Source organism: Ambystoma mexicanum, chromosome 10 (genome assembly GCF_040938575.1).
Source record: "Ambystoma mexicanum isolate Mex_15411 chromosome 10, UKY_AmexF1_1, whole genome shotgun sequence".
NCBI lineage: Eukaryota > Metazoa > Chordata > Amphibia > Caudata > Ambystomatidae > Ambystoma > Ambystoma mexicanum.
This window is the reverse complement of record NC_090932.1, coordinates 1,576,380,417-1,576,405,462: the sequence shown is the minus strand read 5'-3', so window position 1 is coordinate 1,576,405,462 and position 25,046 is coordinate 1,576,380,417. Positions and strand designations below refer to the sequence as shown.

The 25,046-nt window shown below is 44.7% G+C and overlaps 1 protein-coding gene across 3 annotated transcripts in view; it reads right to left on the bottom strand.

Moving 5' to 3' along the window:
- LOC138492612 (solute carrier family 2, facilitated glucose transporter member 9-like) overlaps positions 1 to 25,046 on the bottom strand; it is a 552,106-nt gene that overhangs the window by 311,453 nt on the left and 215,607 nt on the right. The window contains exon 3 of one of the 3 annotated variants that reach the window (XM_069619904.1): positions 5,485 to 5,601. In XM_069619904.1, coding sequence (XP_069476005.1) covers positions 5,485 to 5,601 — 117 coding nt within the window. Of the gene's footprint in view, positions 1 to 1,958; positions 2,108 to 5,484; positions 5,602 to 25,046 lie in introns of those variants that run through there. The other 2 variants (XM_069619905.1, XM_069619906.1) reach the window with 2 other exon arrangements.

Here is a 25,046-nt window from a genome sequence, read left to right as displayed (position 1 = left end):
CTACTTTCCTTAGGGTCCAATCACATCAAGTGATACATATACATAGGGTAAATAGCAGCTTTGAAACAGAGCAATCATTTATTTGCATGAAAATAATCAGTTAGGTTATGAATTGTTTGTGCTACTACTTGTGCTTTTTTGCTAACTTCACTTTCCCTGTATATACCCATATTGGTATGTGTTCTTGTGTCTTTGTGTTTTGTCTATAGTAATGCAATTATGTAATACATGGGTTTTATTAGCTACTTATTACATATTTCACAGTACACAAAAATCTATTAAGAAAACAATTATCATTTCATTATTCAACATATTAACATTACGAATATTATACCTTCATCTTGTACGCTGCACACAATGCTATGTTTCTGCATGAGTAGCTTAGTATACTAGATAGAACCCCATAATAGAATGCTATTTATATCAATGCATCCTTCAATGCACTAATTAGGGTATGATATTTATTGTAATGATCCTTGACACTTTTTTCGCAACATTATAATAAGAATCCCTTGTACACATATTTCATGAAAAGTACATACACATGTGATGTCATCAGATGTATTTAATGGCGCTCACCCGACAGCCCTTGCAATAGGCATGGAGAGTATTGTCAAAGTGTCCAAACACCCCCAACCCCCGCGATGAATGAATATTCCAGCTCACGGAAGCGGCTATAATCCAGTACAGTATCACACATCACTTGCAGCTAATCAATATTCACAGCGCGAATTCCAAGAACCCCGGAAATGCAGCAAGCACCTGTGCATACGCTGCTTCCTCTCCACCTTTGCACTACCCACTGAGCAACACGACGAAGCCTGTCCAAGTGCACGCCCACCCAGACTAGGATGACGTCTTGGTGTGCCTTCTACTATCAAGCAACCTGACCCCCTTGCGCCAGCACGATGCAGAGCACGCATTATCACACTTCCCATATTATGTAAATGCACACACGCACCAGAGTGTGGGTGACCAGAATGGCTACAAATCACCACTTCAGCAAAAAAGCAACCCTGCTCCACATCTATCCACCCGGCTTTTCTTACAGGACTCAAAGCGCCAAGAAGCATGTAAAGGTCGCATTCGTTAAAAAATAAATAAGTGCCAGGGCCCAAATATGTTATAGCCCTCCTGCGACACTGGTGGTGGGCAGTTCCCCACCACTGCTGCCCCCACCCACAGCCGCTTCCCACAGTGTCGACACAGTTGGGGTTACATTACAGCTCGAACCTGCTCATTGTGGTTGATGGGTGCACTGACTACCACCACTTCATAATTAAAGTGAGTCGGAGACAACACCCGTGCCAGGCAGAGTCCTGGCAAACACCCCCACACATTAGGCACTGTGGTACATGACCTACCGATAAGCAGCGAATCCGTTGCCTTTACCCCCTAAATACAAGCAAATATTCCAAACGAAAAAATAAAAGGGAGTAAAAAAACTCCTAGACACATAGAAAACAGCGCACACCTGCTAAACTGCAACCTGCTCCCACTCACGCAGCAGAGCAGGGCCGCAGGAAACACTCTGATAGCATTGCTGCCTCATCTGGAGAGGGACTGCAAGGTGAACATCCATCTTCATTTGCCTGGATCTCTAGATTCAAAGAAGTATGGATTGCAAAAATGTATTTTAGAGTCAAAATCTATTTTTTCTCGCCTCGTGACACGTCCCACAGGGAATGTAATTACTTTTTATCTCCCTAAAAAATAATTGCACTCCCAACTTCCAAAACTAGTCTCACTAGTAAAATACTCCAACATCCAATTCGTACGTGGATTCCGGGTGGTTGTACATGACATCGAAAAACATAACATCGAAAAACATAACATCGCGCAATTGAATACATTACCTCTGCTGTACAAGGTCATTCATTGTGTTAAATGGCAACACCTAATCATATTAAGTATAGAGCATGGATGTATCAGACAAGAACATTGGTTTAGGTACTCACTAGGTTGTGGAGTAGGTTAGACATTGGAGGGTCAAATTGGCACCTGTCGTGGCCTGATCTCTTTCCTGCCACACTTGTAGAAACGCGCGGGCACCGATGGTCCAGAGTTAAAGTTCTGCGCTCGAATGTGGGCAGTTAGCCATGGAGACTGGGTTATATATTGCTCAGAATGCTGGACGGTGTGTCCAGTGAAGTAGGATAAGGGTGACATTCCTCCAGAGGAGGGAGCTTTCCACAGCCCTCAGGTTTGGTGAAGGATCAAGGTGCAGCCCTGTGAGGACATTGCGTACATTGCAGCCACCTCTCTGCTGATGCTGGTCCATTGCATGGACACTGCACCCCGCGATGAAGACACAGGGCCTGATTCATGCAATTGTGCACATTGACTCGCAAATCCTGTGTTCCGAGAATGACTCTGCGCGAGCCTGCGCGCAGAAGGAAATCTGCACGCTCTGCGTAATCATGGATTCAAACGCTCATTTCAACTCGACCCGCAAAGGGAATCGAGCTGCACGAAGAACACCCACAACACGCCCCCACGCAAACCAAAAACATAGCCGTAGACCAACCTTTCTGCAGTGTCCACCTCTGACACAACATCCAGCACCCCAGGTACTCTGCACGAGGTTCCATGTATGTAATGGCTTCACCCCAGCTACTCTGCGCGAGGTTCCAGGAAGTAACGACTGCACCCCAGCTACTCTGCGCGAGGTCCCACATAAGTAACTGCTGCATCCCAACTACTACGCGTGAGGTTCCACGTAACGGCTGCACCCCAGCTACTCTGCGTGAGGTCCCACATAAGTAACAGCTGCACCCCAGCTACTCTGTGCCAGGTCCCACATAAGTAACGGCTGCACCCCAGCTACTCTGCACGAGGTCCCATGTAAGTAACGGCTGCACCCCTTGCGAACCGTCCCCCCTACTGCCCCTGCACAGTAACTGCTGGCCCATACCCCGACTGCAAAGCAGCCCGCTCAAGACCAGACACCACCGACCAGCCCCCTCACCTCTGACACCACCCCAAGGCATTACACTCAAGTACTGACACCACCCACCAGCCCCCATCACCTCCGACACTACACCAGGCCTCCCCCTCAGGTCCACATATCACCCTCCCACCCCCACACCTCTGACACTACCCCAGGCAGCCCCCTAAAGTCCTGACACCACCCGCCAGCCCCACTCACTTCCAACACTACCTCAGGAAGCCCACTCAAGTCCTGACACCACCCACCAAACCCCCCTCACCTCTGACACCACCCCCAGGCATCCCACTCAAGTATTGACACCACCCACCAGCCCCCCTCACCTCTGACGACACTCCATACTGGCCCTGCCACAGAACCCCCCTACCAGTCCAATGTAGAACAACAATTTACCTCAACTACACTGGCATGCCACCAACTTGAACTACACTGGCCACAGAACCTCACATAGACATGACAACTGGGGGCACTGATGCAGAATCATCCATGTGTGTAGCTCATCACAGGACTCCCTGGTACATCACAACCAGTGGCACAGCAACAGGACAGCATAATGTAGCACCAGCGACACAGTGAACGCATCATGTACATGTGACACAGTAAAGCCATGGATTTCAATGTGACGTATCATTGTGCCCATGTGCAATTGCAATGGCACAAAGTGCTGTAGGTGAATGACTGAGTAGTACACAATTCCAAGACATCACTGATATAACATAATCACATGTAATGTGAGGGCAGAGTAGCAAGCATCAATCAATGAATGAAGTGACTCAGGTAGGAATGCATAGCATTTCAAGGCCCTGCAACTATCACACGCTGAACAGCCATGTGTCGGGGTGATGGGAAGGAAGTCTAGCAGTGTGTGAGCCAAGCAGATGGATGATGTGTGCAGCCTGATATAAAAAACTCACATGTGATGATGAAGCATTCCAGTGGCAGATGTGCAGTATGACATGAGAGCACCCACTGGCTTGTACATGATGTGTGTCGGTAGGTGGCTATGCAACCCCCCCCAACTACACTATTGATGAGTGTATGACACACATCCACAGTTAGGGTCACAACCCCTGTGAAAGTCACTGAACCAATGCATAAGGAAATGAAATCAAACAATATGCAGCACATGAACAGACTACAACAACTGTCTGAAGAACAAAGATAAAACTGTATTAGAAATATGTACACTATGACAACAAACTACTTGGAAGGGGGAAACGTCCAAGGGTAAAAATGCAACCACGTCCAAAAATAAAAACAACACAGTGAACTATATACATAGGCAGCAGGCTCAGTAGACCCTCATGACATCCGAGGGCAGAGCCACATTCATCCTCCTCCACTTGGAGGTGGGCCACCCTTTGCTCCTGGATGGCTTAAAGGCTCTCCCTCAACCTCCAATCCTCCTCCGTAAACCTACAAGCCTCCTCTAGTATGGCGACTCACCCACCTCTGTGTCCTTCCTCCCATCACCTCTGCCCTTGTCCTAGCAACCCGTGCCATCCTCGCTCGCTGCCTCTCCGCCATCAGCTGCATCCTGAAGCCCATCTGGACGCACACCAATTCGCAAAAGCACCTGCTCTCCTCCTGCCAGGTGACTGCATGTAGCTGTCCCGCTTGCTTCCTCGATGTTGATGGGCCCTGCAAGGATTGCCCACTCCTATGCTGCCGCTGCCTGGCCAAGCATACACAATGCAAGTACCTCCTAGCCATCTGGATGTTGTACCATGGGGGGTACAGTACCAGCACTGTCCTGATGTGTCAGCTGTCCCACTGATGCCTGTGCAGGTGCCTGGTCAGGCACAGCTACCACCACCTTTGTATTTGCTGTGACTTCCACTTGAGGCAGGGACGTGCTGACCACCAGACATGGCGGTGTGGGTGCGCTTGGAGTAGAGGGGGCTGTGATGGAAAATGGCAAGGAGGGCCCCCCAAAGGACACCTGGGGCACAGAGGAGGTAGTAGAGGAGGGGGAAACTGAATGGGCCTGCACGCAGACGCCACCCGACAGCAGCTCATGTGCCAGCTAACCCAGGTAGAGGGACATCGATTTGTGATTCAGTGAGACCTTGGAACACAAAACTCTCACAACAATCTGAATCATGGCCGTCCATCGTGCAATAGCCAGCCAGCAGGGCGTGCGTCATCTCAGGGATGATCCCTGTGGCCCCAATCGGGGGGCACAGTCTGGTTGGAGGCATCCACGATGGTGGTCATTGCTGCACCAGATGGAGCACGGAGATGTGGTTGGGAAGCTCCCTCCACGGTGCACTGCACATCCTCCTGTCCTTGGTCCAGGGGTGAAGCCTGAACACTGTCCTGGATGACCCTACCCAACCCTGTGCACTGGCCTTCACCTCCCTCCTCCTCCACCGCCCCCCTACCCATCTCCAGAGAGCCTTCCTTCCTGGTTGGCCCCTCTGTTTCCACAGCACCCTGGCACGCAGCCACTGAGGAGTCCTCCATAACAACAACCTCCTGGGACATACCCGCAGCAGCTCCGCCCAATGGAACTTGCGCTCCCCCAGAAAACTCACCCTCAGATGATGTGGAGTGAAGTCACACTGGCTGGGGTGTGCACTTAGGATTGGTAGTTCTGTCCCTTCCCTTATGCTCCATCGCAATGCCTCTGCCCCCTTTCCGAGCTGCAGCAACTGTTAAAAATTGGGACAAAAAAGCATTGACATCAGTATTCGCCGTCAATGGATGTGTGCCACACACAAAATAAACATGACTAATCATGCACCATGTACCAACCATCAACTGACACACACACAATGCACACACACATGTATGTGCCCAGGCAAACAGCAATGCAAATGCTGCATGAGTGAAGGCACAATCACAGTCATGACACATGCACATGTCCAAAACCCACATTCTACAGTGGCCAACAACACATCTCCAAAAACAGGCAATGCCACCAAAACAATGAACAACAAACACAAAAATGACATGCAGCCATGTGCGAGGGTACCTGCCCACACTACCAAAGGCAAAAATGTGCACATAAAACATCATGACCTGCAAGCAAGCAACATGTACCGGCACACATATCGGTGAACAAATTGCACGTCAGGTGTGCCACGCATGAACTTGTACATCATATATGTCACTCACATGCCCACAACATAGCATGTTCCCATCTCTCATGACCAATCACCTGCTCTATGCGCACACACTAAACGTGCTGAAGTTCAATAAGCCATACATGCTCAATCTTCCAATACTCACCCAAATGCCACTATACAATGCCTGATGCCGGAAATGCCAAGAATCTGAATGAGTCAGCAATTAGCTGCCTCTCACAGCACACACAAACCACAAACCGGATATAGCATCTCCAAACTTACATGCCACACATACGCCGTACAGCATTGTCCCACATTGGTAATCACCAGCGGCATCCAGACGACTTCTCCAGGCCAAGATCTGAGAGTGGAGGTCTGGCTAGAACCTCTCAAGTACCCGCAGCTCCATCTGGTTGAACCAGTGGCAGCCAGCGTGGTACACCTCCATGGTGGGTTGCGTGTTGAGGGCTGCCACCACCTTGGTATGGCTATGGGTCATGAGGTCATCCCAACACCATCACCATGTCCAACTACTGTGTCTCAGGAGATGTTCTATGCCCTCCACATTTGCACATACCCAGCCTCCACACCAGCATGTTTGGAGCAGAAGTGACAAGGTAGGGCCATGCCAGTATAATGTAGATGACACACAGCTCTCAAACAAGCCTCACTACCTACCTCCCCCTCATCCTCTCTCATGCATTACTGGATTTCTTCTGTACAAGCAGGGTGTACTGCTACAAATGTCTGCCTCAATGACACAGAGAGCCTACTGATTGGGACATCTGCTCCCTCTTACCCTCCCTCACTCCGGCCACACTCCATGGCCCCCCTCCAGTCACCCTCTTGTGGGGCTGTGGACCTTGCTGTCATGCACGAATCCCCTCTCACAGACTTTACCCAGAGGGCCCACTTTCAGCTGAGCATAGTCAGAGGAATTGTCCCCTTTCTCACCTTCCCTCAGGACATCAATGTCTCCAGTTCTTTGTCCTAATCCTGATTTGTGTGCCATGTGTTGACCGTGGCAGTGTGTGTGGTTATGGGTGGCTGACTGTTGCCATGTGATGTCATTCAGCATTACAATGTCACATGTGTATTACTTTCCCCTGATTTGTGTGGTGACATGTCAGTTGCATGGCCCATCATTGTGCTTTTATGCCACCTTTATATGTCAATGTGTTCACCTACTGGCATGGACATGAGTGGGAGACGGAGGGGGACACCAATCAGCAAATGGCATGCAAACGTTGCTTACAGCTCACAGTTTGTGAATGTACAATGTCTGATGCCTGCGTGTCATGCAATTTCTTGTCTCAGTGCACTTTGATGCTAATGTGCATGTGTCTCGTTGCACATGGCTGGATGTGTCGTTCTCTGTCCATGTGCAGGTGAGGATGCACCAGATGCAGAGGAGGGGCAAGAGGAAGAAGAGTCAGTGGTGCATCAGACCACCAGTGGAGGACGTGGTGTTGTACGGCATGAGAACCCACTGGTGCTCCAGACCATCCTCAGTCGTGCTGCAGACTCTTCAGGCTCTTCGGACTCAACTGGCTTTGATGCTGAACCAGATGGGTATACCTCAAAGAGGGAGAAGGTGAGTGACCTCACAAGTCCAGTCAGTGGTGGGCCCCAATGTCTGCAGCGGTTACGGCTGCAAGGCAACCCTCCCATGAATTTGCTTCAGGTCCTGGGGCTCATGTCTGAGGGAGGGTTGCAGACCTGCAGCCAACAACAGGGGCACTACATCAACGGGCATGGTCCCTTGCATCAGGCATAAGAAGATTACACGTGCACAAAGTATTGCAAAGATACAACCGTTCAATCATTGTACAGATGTTGAAATGCAAAGTAGACTAAGTCATCCTAGAAGCTGGCTATATGTAGTGAATAGAATGCAGGTGAAGCCACCACTGTATAGGAGCTGGACATCAGTAGCATGTATTTTAGTAAGACAGAACCTATGAATAAGAAAGGGATAATTGTGTCACAGCAAGAATAACCTGAAATCATGGAGAGTGCCAACCAATTGTAGTGGTCCATATAACGAAATACCTTAAAGTTTGAAGACCAATAAGAAATCAATAAGAAAGCATATATCTAATGGTTTTAAAGATTACATGTTTTAGAGGTAGGCATATATTGCCCACCTGACAGTGGGCAGCCAATCACAATCCTATTTCCAATATAATGTGTATTTAGATGTTCCCCTTAAGGCTATCCCAATCCCAAGTACGTTTTATATTATTTACCACGTAGTATGACATCACCTATGATGTATTATTTGTATATAAATGTATTTTTGTGAGAAGATTGTTTTGACAAATGGAGTGTATGTCTCTTGATGTTCATTGTAACTCCCTGTTTTAGATAATTGATAATAAAACAGTACCTTGCCATCTTCATGAGTTGGTTCGGTTATTTGGAATTAATTCTGTGAGCCCATCCATTGCATGCACGTTCCTAAAGGGCCATAGACCCATGTGATAGCGGTGCGGATGGTTCAAAAAGATCCAAACTAGTTTGTCTCCAGTATTTTGGACAATCAGGCATCCTCGCCCATTAGCTGGAAGATCGCAGAATTTCCTGTAGAGAGTGGCCGATAGAAATAAACTTGCAAGAAGAACCGAGATGGTGGCCAGGTACCCCTTTGACAAAATCCCTACCCAGTGTCCGTCGGCACTCTGCAGATGGAAGGCAAAGTGGTCGGATTGGAGGAGCAGTCGATACCGAAGGCCTGGAGTCGATTAACGAATGGTGAGTAAACTAAGGGGAATGGCAAATAAGGGGACGGAGTCGTGATCATTTTTGAGTAATGGGAAAATTGCAAAGAGAAGATGTAGCGCCTAGAAGCCCTGACTCAGGGAGTTTGAAGGAGACATCTCAAATCCCAGTGGAGGTAGAGTGAAATATAAAATGTGGAATCAGGATTGCGTAATGTGATGTCTCAATCCCTGTATAGGGTATAAAATAAAGGTGAGATAAAAGGTGGTCACAGTGTTTATCATGTGTACTGTTTGACTAGGCTGAATGTTGTTTGTTGAGTAAAACTATCAAAGAGTGATAGAGATTGTGAAAAATTAAAAAAGGTGAGGAGCAACAGTGATTGAGTATAGCAAAATGATTGGCGCCAATCGAAAGAACAGATACGCCAATCAAGAGAATATATTTGCCAATTAAGAGAATATACAGAATATTAAAATAAGAGGCTTTAGTAGCGATTGATGGTATATGCTCATATTTGTTGTTTTAAAAAAAACATTGAAAAGTGGTGATTTAAGCCGAAGTGTAAGGTTTATTTAACAATCTGAAAAGTATCAACAGTCAAGCAAGATTTGTCATTATGGGATATACTCCTCTTACGCACCTATGCAAGACACTGCCAAAGCATATGCCCAAGCTGAAACAGTATAGTGCAGAATGGTTAAAAGGCACAGCAGATAAAATGTTCATGCCATGGCCACAAGGGGGACCAATGTCAAAGCGGTTTTGCAACACATGACCACATACTTGTATGTTGCATACACAGGGAAGAAATTAGAGAAAAGATTAGTGATTTTAGAGCTCTGGAAGATGTATCAAGAGGAAAGAGAAGACCCGCCACCTGATGAGTGTATGCTTAATCAGCATAAGAAGGAAGGGGTACAGCCCTCAGATCCCCTTACCTCAAATGAAGTAAAGGGTGTTGCTACAGAAGAAATAGCGGTGTATCTGTTAAAGGAATTGAGAGCAGCGATGGGGTATAGTAATCCGATATATGCACCCCCACTTATATTAGTGACAACAGTCTGGAGGAGAATAAGAGAAAGGAAGAGATTTATAAGATCATACAGGACAAGGAAGAAAAGAGTGAGCAGTCAAATGTGTTGACAGAAACAGACAGGGGGATTAACTAATGGAAAGGAGAGATAGATAAGGCTGACGAGGTAGCGCTCATACAGAACGAATGGATGGGAGGACAGATATCACTCAAAATAGAAGGGAAAAGTATTGAGGAAGTTAGGCAAAGAGAAGATAGGTACGAACAAGAAAGTAAAGATAAGGAACAAGAGAAGAGATTGAAAGAGGATAGGCAGAAAAGGAAAAGCAGGGAGCGACAAGAGCAGATATAGCAGGAGGAGCAAGAGAAAATAGAAGTACGGGCAGAAGAACAAAGAAAGTACGACAATAGACAGAGAACGGTAGAAGAAAGGGATAGAAAGGAAAGAAAGAGAGAGGAGGAAAAAGCACAAAGATTAAGACAAAATATTACAGAGACAAAGGGAAGAAGAAGAAAGAAGGGATGGAGAGGAGAAGAACGAAGGCAAGAAGATGAAAGAATTAGAAGGGATACAAGAAAGCAAAGGGAAGGAGATGAAGAAATAGAACGGAAAAGGACAGAGCAAGGTCTCGATGCCACTCTCATTTGTAAAGAACAAATGAGGCAGAGCCCAGAAATACGATGGGACAGAGTGGAAGAGATTCTTCCAATAACAGAAGTAATGCCAGCAGTAGCTAGAGTAGCATTAGAAGAAGAACGATTTGATGCTGAAAACATTGGAGAAAGGATCGATAAGATCTATCAATAGTTAAGGTGAGGTAGCGAGTATGGAACTTGAGGAAATGGTGATCGATCTCCAGTACCTCAATCATGAAGTGAGGAGGGAAACCTGTTTAGTGATGAACTTCAAGCATTGTCTTCGAGCAGACTGAACTTAGATAAGAGTGAAGGGGATGATAGTCACACTAGTTGGGGACTAGATATGTCAGATGAGGAAAGATAGTCTGGTCTTGGGGCAGAAGGAGGGAGCGTGTGCGCCCCTGAAGGAAGTTTGCAAATGGATAAGGAAGTGAGATGGTCAGATTTGGAACAACCTAAAGATAGAATACCAGATTCCACAGCATATCCTGAGCGTGCCCGGAGACGATCACATAGTGGGAAGGGAGAGTCTCCACCATATGTAAGCAGGTTAAGGTCCTTACCCACAAGGAGACAGACAGGGACGATTATCCATGACATGAATAGGCTAATAGTGGGATCCGACTATAGGATGGGGTTTATGCAGTTTTAGAACGAGGGGAAGCAAGACCGCAATATATTCCATGGCCACAGATGGACAAGGATAACTTGAAATGCAAGCTCACTAGTTTGACCTCAGTGCTGGGAAATGGATATATGAATTAGAAAAAATAACAAGAGGAAATATGTTGGCCATGGGGGACATAAAAGGTCTCCTGGCAGCCATTCTTGAAGAGAGGGCTGATGACATATGGAGGAGAGGAGAACATTCAAGTGTGACTGCACAAAACACAGCCCATGATGGACTGCCCTTTAATAATTGGAGAGCAGATGATTGGAGGGCACTCAGGGTACATTATCCTGACACATTAGATATCAGTGCAGTTATGACACGTAAGATGAAAGAAGATGAAGACCCTATTGCTTACATTAAGGATATTCAGGAGAAATGGCAACTTGAAACTAGCGAGCCGTGGGAAAAGACAGAGGCATTATTTTACCACATTTTATGTCAGGGGTTGCCTGAGTCAGTACAGAGGCAGATGAAGAAACAAGTAGGGATGGAAGCAAAGCCATGGACTGAGATACAGCTGACGACAGTGCACCATTGTCGGTTATTACAAGAGAAAAACTAAAAAAAGGATGAGAATATGAAAAAGAGGAAGGCAAATTAGTTCAGAAAAAATTGTCAAAATGTGTCAGGGAGCAGTATTGACAAATAGAGAAGCATTGGGAATGCAGGAAGTAATGGGTGCATCACAGGCGAATAAGCTTGCCCTGATGGACCAAGGTGGATATGGGTTTACACCACGAGGCAGAAGTATGCATTATAGAGGAAGAGGAGGTAGATTTCAAAATAATAAATGTGGGTTTCAAGGGACACAGAATGAGAACCAGAATTCTCAGGCGGGATATAACCAAGGAGGGACTAATAGGAGGGTTCCTCCAGTATGTTGGAATTGTGGAATGACAGGACACATTGCACGCATATGTGGGAGCCAAGGAAATTTACAGAATGGACAGTTCTCTAGAGGGGGGACAGCTTGACCTCCAACATATAGCACACAGACCAGAGAAGGCTTTGCCTAGGATCACACATCTTATCAGACACAAGCACCGCAAGTACAACAGGTACCACAGCAGGGCCAAAAGCAGATGAATCTGCCACAAGGACAGTCACAACAAGCCCCTATGCAGACACAGCAATATGCAAACACAGGACAAGTATTGACACCCAGAATTGGAGGTTTAACTGTGATATGAGGAAATCCTTTCCCAGGGATGGGGATGGGCCTGTATCCACAATAGGACAGCTCACAGGGTGACTTGATGTGTTCAGTACTCTATGTGACACCAGATCCCCAAGAGAAACCATGGGTCGATGTGACGATAGATGGAAAATCCTTTTCCTTTCTTGTGGACACTGGAGCAACTTGTTCGTGTATACGAGAGGGAAATATCCAATGTCAGGTATTGCCATAAATGCTCATGGGTTCCCTGGAGCTACCAGTCAAGTTCCTTTTATTGATACATTACCAGAATCTGTAGGAGAATGTGACATGTCTGTTCCCTTGTTATATTCACGACAGACACTGGTTAATAATTTGGGAAGAGATTTAATGACAAAACTTAACACAAGTGGTTCTGCAAGGTGTTCCGGTAGATCCAGAGTTTATTCTAAATGGACTGAGCATTTTACTGACATGGCTACCTGGCCTGGTGGGAAAGATTGTGAGAATACCTGATGAGTTTCAGTTTAGACCACAAATACCTATGGATGAGCAAGGTGGATAGCTATTCTGATAGAATTGTAAGCAGCCATAGTAAGAAGGGAAATGGCAATGCTCGAAGGGGTAGAGAACGAGGGTAGACCATGGAGAATGGTGATAGCTCTTGAGGAAGGGTATAGATTGACTGGCATAACTGATGATGATATGTTCGGGTATGACCGAAGTGATGATGAAGTGGTATTCTTCATGAGGATTACATACTGGATAAGGATAGAGAAAAGGGAAGTCCCACTGCTAATGGCGATAATGCGGCAAACTTGATCACCGTTTCTGGGGTTTTGTTGGTACCAACTTAACTTATACCCATGCGCTTAGTATCTATTTATAATTCAAAATAGTGTTGCAGCTGTGTGGGGCAAAAAAGGGGCACATACCCCAACCCCTTTGAAACACAGTGAAATAACATGCCACACACTTGAAAAACTTGAGTAAGTGAACTGGTTTGGATTTATGTAGTTTGATTCACTGGCATAAATTAACAAACGATGCCCGTTCAAGATAACACGTGTTTCGACACACCAGTGTCCTTTTCAAATCAGGGCTAATAAAAAACTGCATTACATTTTCTATAGTTCAATACAAGTACAATTTCGAATGGTACAAGAACAAAAAACAATTACAGATAATAATACAATACAAAATAAACATTGGTAAATGAAAAATCAAACCAGAAATAATGTTTGTTTTATCACAGACAAAAAGGGCAAAGACCAGCATTTTTTTCAGGAAGATTTGGAAAAGGTACCAAGTGTCCTTTGGAACACAGGCCTTTATGACGTAGGCTTATTGAAGTGTATAGGAGAGGTTAAAATAAAGCTTAAGCCCAGAGTGATTTTACCTCGAGCAAAACAGTACCCCTCAAGTACCCCTCAAGGAGATGTGTAATACTGAGGTGTATCCAATGAAAAAAAGCTAAATTGGGGTTGTGGAGATTTATTCAGGATATGAGGTCGATTAACCAGGTTGCAGATACAGAGTTTCCTTTAGTTCCTAATATGACGACAATATTGTGCATTATCCCAGTGGAAGCCCAATATTTTGCGGTGATCTATTTAAAGAATGTGTTTTTCTCAATCCCGTTGCACAAGGACTCACAAGACTTGACTTCATTTACGTTTTGCCAAAAAAGACTCAAACATACTAGGCTGCCTCAAGGGCACTGTGAGTCCCCATGAGTCCTACAGATGTATCTAGGTAATATTGATCTCAGAAGTGATTGACATAATACGTAGATGACATCTTAATTTATGGCACCACAGAAGATGAGTGCATACAGGATTCTGTTCAGTTGATGACTATTCTAGCAGACACAGGATATAAAGTAGACAAAGAGAAGTAACAATATGGCCAAGAAGAGGTGTTATGTATAGGTCAGTTTATTTAACATGAAGGAAAGATAGTGACACCCCAGAGAGCTGAGGCAATTATGAAAACCTCGAAACCAAACACAGTGAGGCAGATGCAACAGTTATTGGGTTTATGCAACTATGTTAGAGCCTGGGTGTTTGATTATAGCACATCTACAAGGCTACTTCTGCAAGCATGAAAGAAAGTGCAAGTTGGTAAAACAAAACTAGAATGGACTAAAGAAATGGATGAAGGATTGGAAGAGTTGAAAAAAACAATTTGCACAGCCCCTGATTTAGAAATTCCTAATTATGCTGGGGAATTCTATTTGTTTTCGCACACAAATGGGACAGTCATGACAGCAGTGCTTACACAGAGGACCACATTGGGGTACAAACCCTTGGCATATTACAGTGGGATTTTAGAGCCAATTATGAGAGGAAACTTCCCTTGTGAACAGTCTTTGGCAGCTGCTGCATTCACGATTGAGAAGTCTCCAAGTATTGTCATGGACTGCTCTATGACCCTCTTCGTGAAGCATGCTCTATTTGCCATTTCAGAGAAACCCAAGGGCACATTGAAATCCCAAAGAGCTTCAGTTTATGAGGTAATGATTTCTAACCCAGCGATTAAAATTGTAAGATGTAAAATAGTGAACCCTGTCACATTTATTGCTGAGCCAGTAGAAGAAGGCGATCATGTACATGACTGTGCTTATTTTGTTGATTTTATGATGATGTATGTTAGGGAGAATTCTCTGAAATGTGCTAATTCCCTGTACCTTAGAGACCCCCAGCAACTTTGCTGGATTTTGAAGACTTGATTTTTTGAACCTGGATAGTGTGAGACCCTTTTTCCACTCTCTCATGTATTTTTATGTGATTTTGTACACTGCATTTCTTTTTGGTTGTGGAGTCTGACAAACTCCATAGGCATTATCTTTTAAATTGTGTCAAACAGCACCTTCAGTGCAGTGACACAGGGAAGTCTTTCAGATTTCCAAAAGGTTTAAATACCTTCTCAGGGATAAACTTCTGTTTCCCAGAGCAGTAAAGTGAAATTGACTTTACTTACATTTGTAACTTTCTAGACCCAGCACACACTATCTTACAATAGGGTGTGGGAGGGTTTACTTAGTATCTCCTTTGTCTAGCTTCTCATGTAACATTTTTATGTTGCCCTTTCCTCATTGAATGACTGTGGTGGCAGTGGTTTATTTTTAACTACCGTGGTGTGCAATTACCGTGGGCTGCGTTCCCAGCTGCAGTAAAGCACCCAATGGGGCCATTTTTTTCAAAATGGCCCCTGTCTTCTTTTTTCACCATTTCTTTGGGTAAAGTTCCTTATTGAGATTTACTCTGTGCACCAAACCAGATTTGGTCCCTTTGTTCATTTTTCCTTTGGTGGGATTCACGAGTGAAGCCCGCCTCTTGCTCCAGGGTGTCTGGCGGGGGCAGGAATCAAGGGAGGTGCCTGAAACTCCCTGTGCTTAGTCTCCTAGGAGACAGGAATGCACTCTGAGGTGATTGGCCGCCTGGGTGTCCGGCAAGAACAGCCACCCTGCTGGGTGACTGACAGCTAGGCTGGAATTAATGGGATCAAGCTGCATACAATTCGAGGCTTTTTGGCTTGCAAGGCAGAGTCGACCACTGGTCGAAGGAATCTGAAGAAGAACTTGAAGAGGATGCCTGCTGAACCTCCTCGACCATTGGTTTGCCTGGTGAAGCTCTGCTGCTGTGTTGAAACTCCAAATTCATATCGACAGAGAAGCCACTGCAAGGACGACTTCTGTCATTGAGCTGGTGGGACCAATCAACTCCAAAGTAAGTCACCTGGACATCCCCTCGAAGCTGGTCGAGTTTCCACTGCAGTCGCTGCTGGAACCGGATAGCCAGGGAGAGGAACACCAGTTCATGTGTGTTGCTTTTCAGCTGGCCAAGAGCTCCAGGAAGATCCTCCATACTCCCAGGAAGCAGGACTGACCGAGCCTGAGCCCCCTCAACAGAGTGCGGGATCCCAGATGCAAAGAAAGCCCATCTCGACAGCCAGGAACTGCTGTGTTGCTATTTGCGGTAGACGCGAGGATCTGAAACACCGAAGTGACACTTGTGTGAAGATTGCTGGTTGCAAGCGGCGACCGTCCTATTGTAGTGCAGGAGTCCCCAGAAGTCCTTCCTCTTGGCCCCATGACTGAGGCCTAGGAACAGCGAGATATGCAGAGCTGCACAGGAACAGAAGTCATCTGCTGTACTTTTTGATCAACCTAAAAGTACTGTAAAGTCTAAGAGAACTTACCTCTTTTTGTTTAGCTACCTGTCTTCGTTGGAGACTTGCTTGGTAGCATCTGTAGAGTTACTATCAGCTTCTTTACTTCACAAGCCTAATCATCTTGGGGCCCTACTTTGATTTCTTCTATTCTACCAAGACATTTCAAACATTGTGAAAGACTTCATACTTACCTGCAAGAAGTGATTCAGTTCACCTTGACCTTTGCTAACTTAAACATTGGCTGGCTTGGCTCCCTGAATTACTTTTCTCTCCTCTGTTTAAGTGTGTTTGCATTCCTTAAAGGAAAGGTTTAACTGAATTTGCATCGGGAGTTATTGAAAGTACTTACCTGCTTAATAATCATTGTGTGAATACTTGTTTTATTCTGATCCTCTTTTCTTTGACATTCTCCTAGGAAATTCTGAATGCAAACAGTGATATATCAATGTCTGCAGCACCATCATCACTGAGGGTGTGGGTAGTGCCTGTGAGCCACCCCAATGGGTATCTGCTGATTCAGAAAACTAGGAGTCTGTATTATTTTTTAAGTGTATTTGTGTGTTGTTTAACATTTCTCCCTTCTGAAGAAGGCTACAATAACTGACTGGTAAATAAATTAATAATTGTTTACTCAAGAAAGCTTGTGTGTAAGAGTTGTATCTAAATACTTGTCAATGTGAATCTCTGTGTAACTCCCCTAAAGCTCACATTGACCCCTCTTGAGATAAGCCTGGCTACTCGACCACACTACCAACCTGTGTAGGACAGACTTATACCAAAGGTTGGGTTCCTATTGCCAGGGTTGCCAGGGTTGTTGTAGTGCACCCAAGGGGTACTGCATACACTCCTGCTTAACAATATACCCTGTGTGGAAGAGAATGCCTTAGTAGGAATGATGGTTCTTCGAAAATTGATCAGACTAGCGGGGAAAGGCATTCAGGCGCCTCAGTGATGAGACACGGGTTAATTGGAGAATAAGAAGTAGTGGCAAGTGCAAAGCTACTGTTTCTTTTTTCAGCACAAAAAGACAAATTAGTAGCGCTTATTGTCATACTTGAGAAACATGAAGGGCAGGAAGTGACGGTGTACAGTGTCTCTGTGTCAGATCCCCAGGTAACAGGAGGCGATAGTTCAGATTGTTCAGGTACTCTTAGGTGGCACAGGTAGTTGTAGATGCTAAGGACGGTTGGATTGAATGTGACTACAAAATGTCCTTAACAATGATATCAGCCAGCTACTATTGTCTGAGTTCAAGATGGAGAACTTCCTGCACAGCAGTGATTTGTTTTTTGTTTTGTTTATAGTTGCCAGCGCATGTGCAATTTGCAAGGCCCTGTATGCATAGGCATTTTTCGTGGCATTGTTATTATTACGAGCTCGTTATTTTAGTTGAGTTGCTTTTGAGAAAAGGACCCGGCAATGGGTGTATGAGCATCTGGTAAAGTTTCACCATGTCATTTCAGAAGCACGTTTAACTTTGTGATATCGCTGAGGTACAAAGAAGCAATGGGATTTTCAGTAATTCAGAGGAGTCGGCAAATATAGTCAATGTCATAGGTTAACACAGCATAAATTAAAGAAGTGAGTTGCTTATTTACGCGTGTTCACTACAAAAAGCAGTTAATGTGAAGCACGTAGGAATGATACATTACAGTGAAAGCCATAAGCCCCAACGCAGCATTGTTTGATGAAAAGTGTTTTTTGTTTTAGCGCGTTCGCTGAGGAACTCAGTAACTGCGAAGCGCTGCAGAGTTCCACATAGTTATTTATACAAACTGAAAGGTCTTGTAAATTCTTTCCCACATAAGAAATATATACAAGCAGCATGGTACTAGCAAGTAGAAAAATAAGTCAAGGTGAAACACAGCAGAGTCACCCAGCAAGGCAAATCAGTTAAAAGACAATTTTTTGTTATTTTGAAATTAAGGAAGGAGCATGTACAACTTATACTTGTAATGCATACATAATATGTAAATGAACTGAAGAAGAATTTAGGAAATGCATTCTTTGAAGAACTCTTCATTTACTTAAAGGAGCAGTGAAGTAAAAAAAGTAAATAAACGCTGATATTCCTGAATTTGGTGCATGAGTTTAGTAAGCAGCTGAGTGGATAAACTGCAGCACAGAACAGTGAAGCAATTCAACTAGTACATCGTCATTACCCAAATTGCCTCCAGGCCTTGGGTGGAGGTTGTCAGGTAATCTAGGAGGAAAAGGAGGGAGTAGGAAAAAAATATTTGAGTAAAGTGAAAATTATGTTTATGACTATGTTAACTTGAGATGCATTTATTGCAGGTTTTCCAGGAGTTTAGAGATCCAGGAGCAGGAAAAGAAACAGGAGGAATCCTGATGATTTGTTATATTATCCACTTCCCATTTCCCCTGGGCTGGTCTACTCAGTAGTTGTAGTAATTGTCTGCTGGGCAAAATTGTTTGGGTGATCTGGTGGGCTATTTGTCTGATCCTGCAGTATTTCAGCGCTGGTACCTGCCAATCTGCCTACGTGACATCAACCGTACACGCAGGGTTAGCACATTGGAAAAGGAGGGGCTACATCTACGCAGACGGCTCTCCAGTGGAGCATGTATCCTTATTCGATAGGCTCATCAAGGCACTGCAACTCCCAGTGGCCATTGCAGTTTTTAAATGTGCAGCGCATACTAAGCAAACAGATTTGATCGCTTGTGGGAACGAAGCCGCAGATGAAGAAGACAAAAGGGTTGCATATTCTCCAGAAATTTAGAGTTTTGATGTTGTGAGTATTCAAGAAAATTTAGTTACAATGATGTTAGTGCACGAGGGGTTTAATAAGTTATCAATAACCCAATTAATAGAGATTCAAGGAAGTGCACCACAGGAAGAACAAGAATGATAGAAACCAAGGGTGTGTTCTTTATCCCCCATTGAAGCATTATGATGACAGGACAGCACTGGAAAGTCAATGATGCCAGTAACTTTATTAAACGTTGCATTTGAACAGCTGCATTACCCCGCACATGCAACTAGAGAGAGTCTTGCTGCTAGTATTGCAGAAGACTAGCTCATTCCTAATTTGTTGGAACAGGTTGCACTATTTATGATGAACTGCATCATGTGTCAAAGCTTTACTGATGGGCATAGACTGAGAATGATTAGAGTGGTAATGCCTCAACCGAATGATCCATTTCAGCATTTACATTTCAACTGTTGATATGCTGCAGACATGTAATGGATATAGGTATATATTAGTGGTGGTGTGGCCCTTTTCAAGGTGTATCGAGGCAGGTCCGTGTAGACACCCTGATGCCACTTGCGCAGCAAGAGTTTTAGCAGATTAGGTGTTCCCGAGGTGGGTGTGTGCGAGGTGCTAATATCCGATAATGGGACACATTTTGTCAATGAGCTATTTGAGCAGATAGGGCTTCTACTTAACATAAAGCACACGTTTTCATCTGCTTATCCACTCAAAGCAAATGGGATATGTGAGAGACTCAACAGCCTCAAGGAAAGGATTGTCAAGATCAAATTGATTTTGAAAAAGGGATGGCTGTATTGCCTACCCCTACCCTTATATGCCCTTCAGAATCAGTCTGGATCAGACCACCACCTCACCCTACACGAACTAGTGACAGGGGCTCATTGCGAGTTGGGCGCAAAGGGATACCAGGCACCGGTAAGGACACCAGTGGCGGTAATCCCTTTGCGCCCTATTCCGAGTTCCCTTAGCAGGTCCCTTCCTTAACGCCTGGTTTTACCAGGCGTTATGGACGGGACCCGTTAAGGGACTTTAGAGCTATTAACGGTACCGATTTTTGTGGTACCGTTATTGGCGCCTTCCCCCTTCCCATTGAGCCGTATGGGGGCTCAAATGGGAATGGGGAATGGCTTTTTCAGTGGGGACTTACCGGTCCCGCAAAGGTCAGAATAGACCGGTAAGTCCCCATTGAACCAGGGCGGACTCAGTACCGGTATTGGAGGTAGTCATGGCGCAGATAGCGCCATGATTACTCCATACTCGGAATGAAGCCCAGGGTGTTGAATTGAATGAGAATGCCCCTTACCCCTCTTTCTAGGAGTAGAAGTGATGCCCAGAGAGTAGTTAAAACTTTAGGTGATGAGATGCATGATCATTTGACATGTATGACCTCTAGTATTTCTTTAATTTCAGATCAAGTCAAGTGCCAGTGGGGTCAGTCTAAGAACACAGAAGAAGATAATTTGGCAACCAATCCAAGTGAGCTATTACCACCACCTAAGTTATATGTTGGGGACCTAGTGTTACTCAAAGTGTTTACCAGGAAGCAGCATGAGTCATGTTTCGTTGGCCCTTTTATTATTGAAGAAGTGTCCCCTTCTGCTGCCAAGATACAAGGAAGAAGAGCTTGGCTACAGCTGGGTGGTGTCAAGATTTATAAAGGTGAGACCTTCCCTCCCTCTGTTGCTGATCCAGGAGCAAGACAACAACAAGAATTTCTGCGTGTGCAGCCCCGATCGATGATCTTGAAGAAGGACGATAAAACAACGAGTGATTAATACATGCTTTATTTGGACTGGAATTCAATGGACACTCCTTATAGATATTTTAGCAGCGTGTGAAAAAGTGTGCAGAGAATTCCAGGAATTTTGAAATGAACTTTAAGAAATACAAAATGAAGCAGAAAATAATGCATCAGAAATATGCCTAAACGTAAGTTCTTGATCAGAAATTGGAAATGAGATCAGTATCCAGATTCATTTTGTGGAGAATATTTGTTTTAAGTAATGAAACATATGGTACCTGCCAATAGTGACATTCATTGGCTTGTGCTTGCGGTTTTTGCATTCTTAACTTGCTATTGTTAATGTAATATTCACACTTTTTTACAGGATCCTAAAAACGGCCCAGTGATAAGAAAACTGCTTATTGCTATAAATGAACAGATTTTACAGTTGCAAACATAAAGAAACAGGAGTGATGATATATTTTGGGCTAATTGGGTGGGGAGACATAATCAGGCCGACCGTCCCAGCACCTGGGGTGACCAGCTTGCCTGCTGCTAGCAACTGTAATATTCTAGAAGGGTACAAGCGTGCCAACCAATTGTAGATGGTCACGTGTCAGAGAGCCCTTTCGTTTGTGTAACCAATGAATAGTCGTGTATTTTGTGAAGATGAAGATGGCTTGCTTAGTTGTCCACCTGATGTTAGAGACCCAATCATAACCCCCATCAGTATGGAACGTATACTTATATGTTCCCTGTAAGCCTATCACATCCCCAAGTAGGTTTTTGAAGTTTGCCACGCAGTGTGACGTTAATGATGAAGAATCTTTACTATAAAAGTAATGTTTTTATGAGATGCTTTGAGATCGTACTGTGTGACGTCCGTTGATGTCCGTTGTAACTCCCTGTTTTAGATAATTGCAAATAAAACAGTACTAAGTTTACTGAGACGGTTTGATTATTGACGTATGAGTATGTTCTGCATCCCCATCCATCTCTAAGTATTGCTACCTCATCGTAAAGGGCCCCAGATACCGAGGTTCAGTATCATGAATTTTAGTAAGCCAGGACCCATGACGAGGAAAGGGAGAATTGTGTTGCAGCAAGAATATGCGCAAATTGTGGAGCTGCATGGGCAGGTTATCTAGCCTGGAGTCAAGACTGATGCAGCCAAGGTCAGCTATCTATTCTGGAAAGGTGTGAACGTGCGAAGGATGAATCATCCCTTGTTAAGGTGCGAAGAAAGAATACCAAGAGTGGCAAGTTGTATTCATTTAAGACATTTAAAACCAGCAAAATGGACCAAATTGTGGTCTCTTGTCACGTGAGCCAAGGGTGAAAATAGAGTCGAACTTGGATTCCCAGACCACGATAGTGAGTGCCTGCACTCTCGTGTTTTCCCAGAGACAAGGATACTTTGCAAGGCCAAGTTCAAATGCAATCTTCATGGTAGAAGGCTTGCGTGATGGGAGATGCTGGGCTAATTGGTAATTGGGTGGGGAGGTAGAGTCAAGCCCATCTCCGAGCACCTGGGTCTGGGCTTATGTCCTGCTAAATGAAACAAATGTTCCATACATAGCACAAGAGTGCCAACCAATTGTAGTGGTCCATATAATGAAGGACCTTATAGTTTGAAGACCAATAAGAAATGACGTATCTAATGGTTTTAAAGATGACATGTTTTAGAGGTGGACATATATTGCCCACCTGACAGTGGGAAGCCAATCACAATCCTAGTTCCTGTATAATGTGTACATTGATGTTCCCCTTAAGCCTATTGCAATCCCCAGTAGGTTTTCTATTATGTGCCACGTAGTATGACGTCACCTCTGACGTATTTTGTATATAAATGGGTTTTTATGAAAAGATCGCTGAGAGAAATCGAGCGTCAGTCCGTTGATGTTCATTGTAACTCCCTGTTTTAGATAATTGTTAATAAAACAGTACTTTGCCATCTTCCTGAGTTGGTTAGGTTATTTGGGCTCAGAGTTATCTGTGAACCCATCCATTGCATGCATGTTTCCAAATGGCCATAAGCTCAGTACCACCTATGTGGATTATCAGGTATGCCCATCCTCCGCTGCACCGCTTCATGGCGTTGCCTCTAGTGACACAATTCTGGCCATTTGTGCACATTGACTCAAAAGGACAGATTTGTCACACTTGATGCATGTAGGGTTGGCCAGATATGCGCATGTGAACCCCTGACAGACTGCTTCTGTGTTACCCAATGAGATCACCCTGTGTGCAGTGTTTCTTTCAGTTGGTTATCTACTCCGGGGTGTTTTGCATGTTTTTTGGTTTGCATTCCTTGGTCGTGTCTTCCGGCACTGTCAGTGAGTGCACATTGTGTGTGCACATTGTGGGCCCATGCATGTGTAACATTGTCCACTCCCCACAAATTGTCTTCATCTGTTCTCTCTGTGTGAGTTGCGTGTGCACCCTGGAATCAATGCACACTTACTGGGACAGTCTCACTCAGGGTGTGTGGTCTGTTGGGAGGTGGATGAACAGCTGCATGTTGTCCTGAGGCTGATTTTCAGTGGTGTCCATCAGGGGTGAATGTTGGTTGGTGTAGGGTATGGGTATGTGCTTGTAGGCACTTCTTTGCGTGGATGCTGCGTACATGGGTCTTTTTCTGTTTTTCATGCCATGGTGGGTGGTGGTTTCTCTGATGTAGAGCTGATGATTGACCTTTGACATGTGCCCATTCTTTGCCAGTCTGCCCTTCTCTGTCCCCACTTTTGTCTCTCAAAGTTTAGCCGGAGTTCTGTGTCCAGATCGTATTGTGTGATAGTTAGATTGCATTGATAGGCCTCTCCCCCACTATACAGGTCTCTCAAATTCACTTACCAACGCACTCTAAAGTGAGACAGAACCCACCAGTGAATTACTGTGGAGTGACACTCCGATTAGGGGCTTACGCCTAATAAGGCGTAAGTCCTAGCTGCGCCCCTCAAAGTCACTCTTCAATTAGTACATTTCCTTCTTAAACCTACATAGCTAGCTCACAGCAGTGAACCGCGTTCAGGGAAACGGACACTAAAGAGAGCCACCGAAAAAACCCAATTATGTAACCCTTAACCACCTCCCATATCCCTACCAAGACAGCGAGTAGGCAACATCATCCAGAATACCACCTACAGACAGAGCCCAAAACCGGTAGCGGACAGCCCTCCACACCCAGTACTACACCACAAGATAACCAGACTAAAGCAGAACCAACTGGACATCAGCAAACAAACGAAGACTAAACAACACTGAATCTTATAATGCCGTGCAAATGACCCATCCCAAGGGAAAGAAAAAGAGAACAATGAACAAACACTCCGGAACTGCAACAAAGAAACACAACTACAGAACACACCCCCACAGACAGGAACAAAAATCGAACCAACACTGAGAGAAAAGACAAATCCCTCTACTTAACTCCATACCTCGCAGACAACTGCTCACCAGACCAACCAACCCAACATTAGAAGCAACAACATTAAACAACCTAACAAAAGCACGCAGAAGAAGGATGATCAACACCAGAAACAACAAACACACGACCGATGCGATAACACCTTACATCACCAAAGCTAGAAGAACATCCAATCAACAACCACAACTCCTGGAAGACAAACCCGATGAAAACAAAAACCTAAGACAAAACCTAGAAGAACTATTAGAAGACGCCGACACCCCGAAACCTACCCCTCAGCAAAATCAGAAGAAGACCCTAATAAGAAAAGTCAAACCAAACTACACCTCCAAACTCCACTGCAATCTAATAAATGCAAGATCCATGTCAAAACACTCTACAGAGATCTTCAACCTACTTGATGACAATGGCATTGACATCCTATTCATCACAGAAACATGGCTGGACGACAACTACAAAATCATACTCCAAAGCTGCCTTCCAACCAACTTAAAATGCCTTCAAATAAACAGGAAAAACAAAAAAGGGGGTAGCATTGCAATAGCATTCAAAGAACACATGAAAATAAAAACAGACGTACCACGCAACATCCTGAACTGTGAAACCATGGTTATACACCTAACAGCAAGCCCAAAAACCAACATCACATTCATCTTGGTGTACAGAACTCCGACATATGATGCAGCCTTCGTCGACAACTTCATAGAAGCCATCACCAACATAGCCATTGACCATGAACA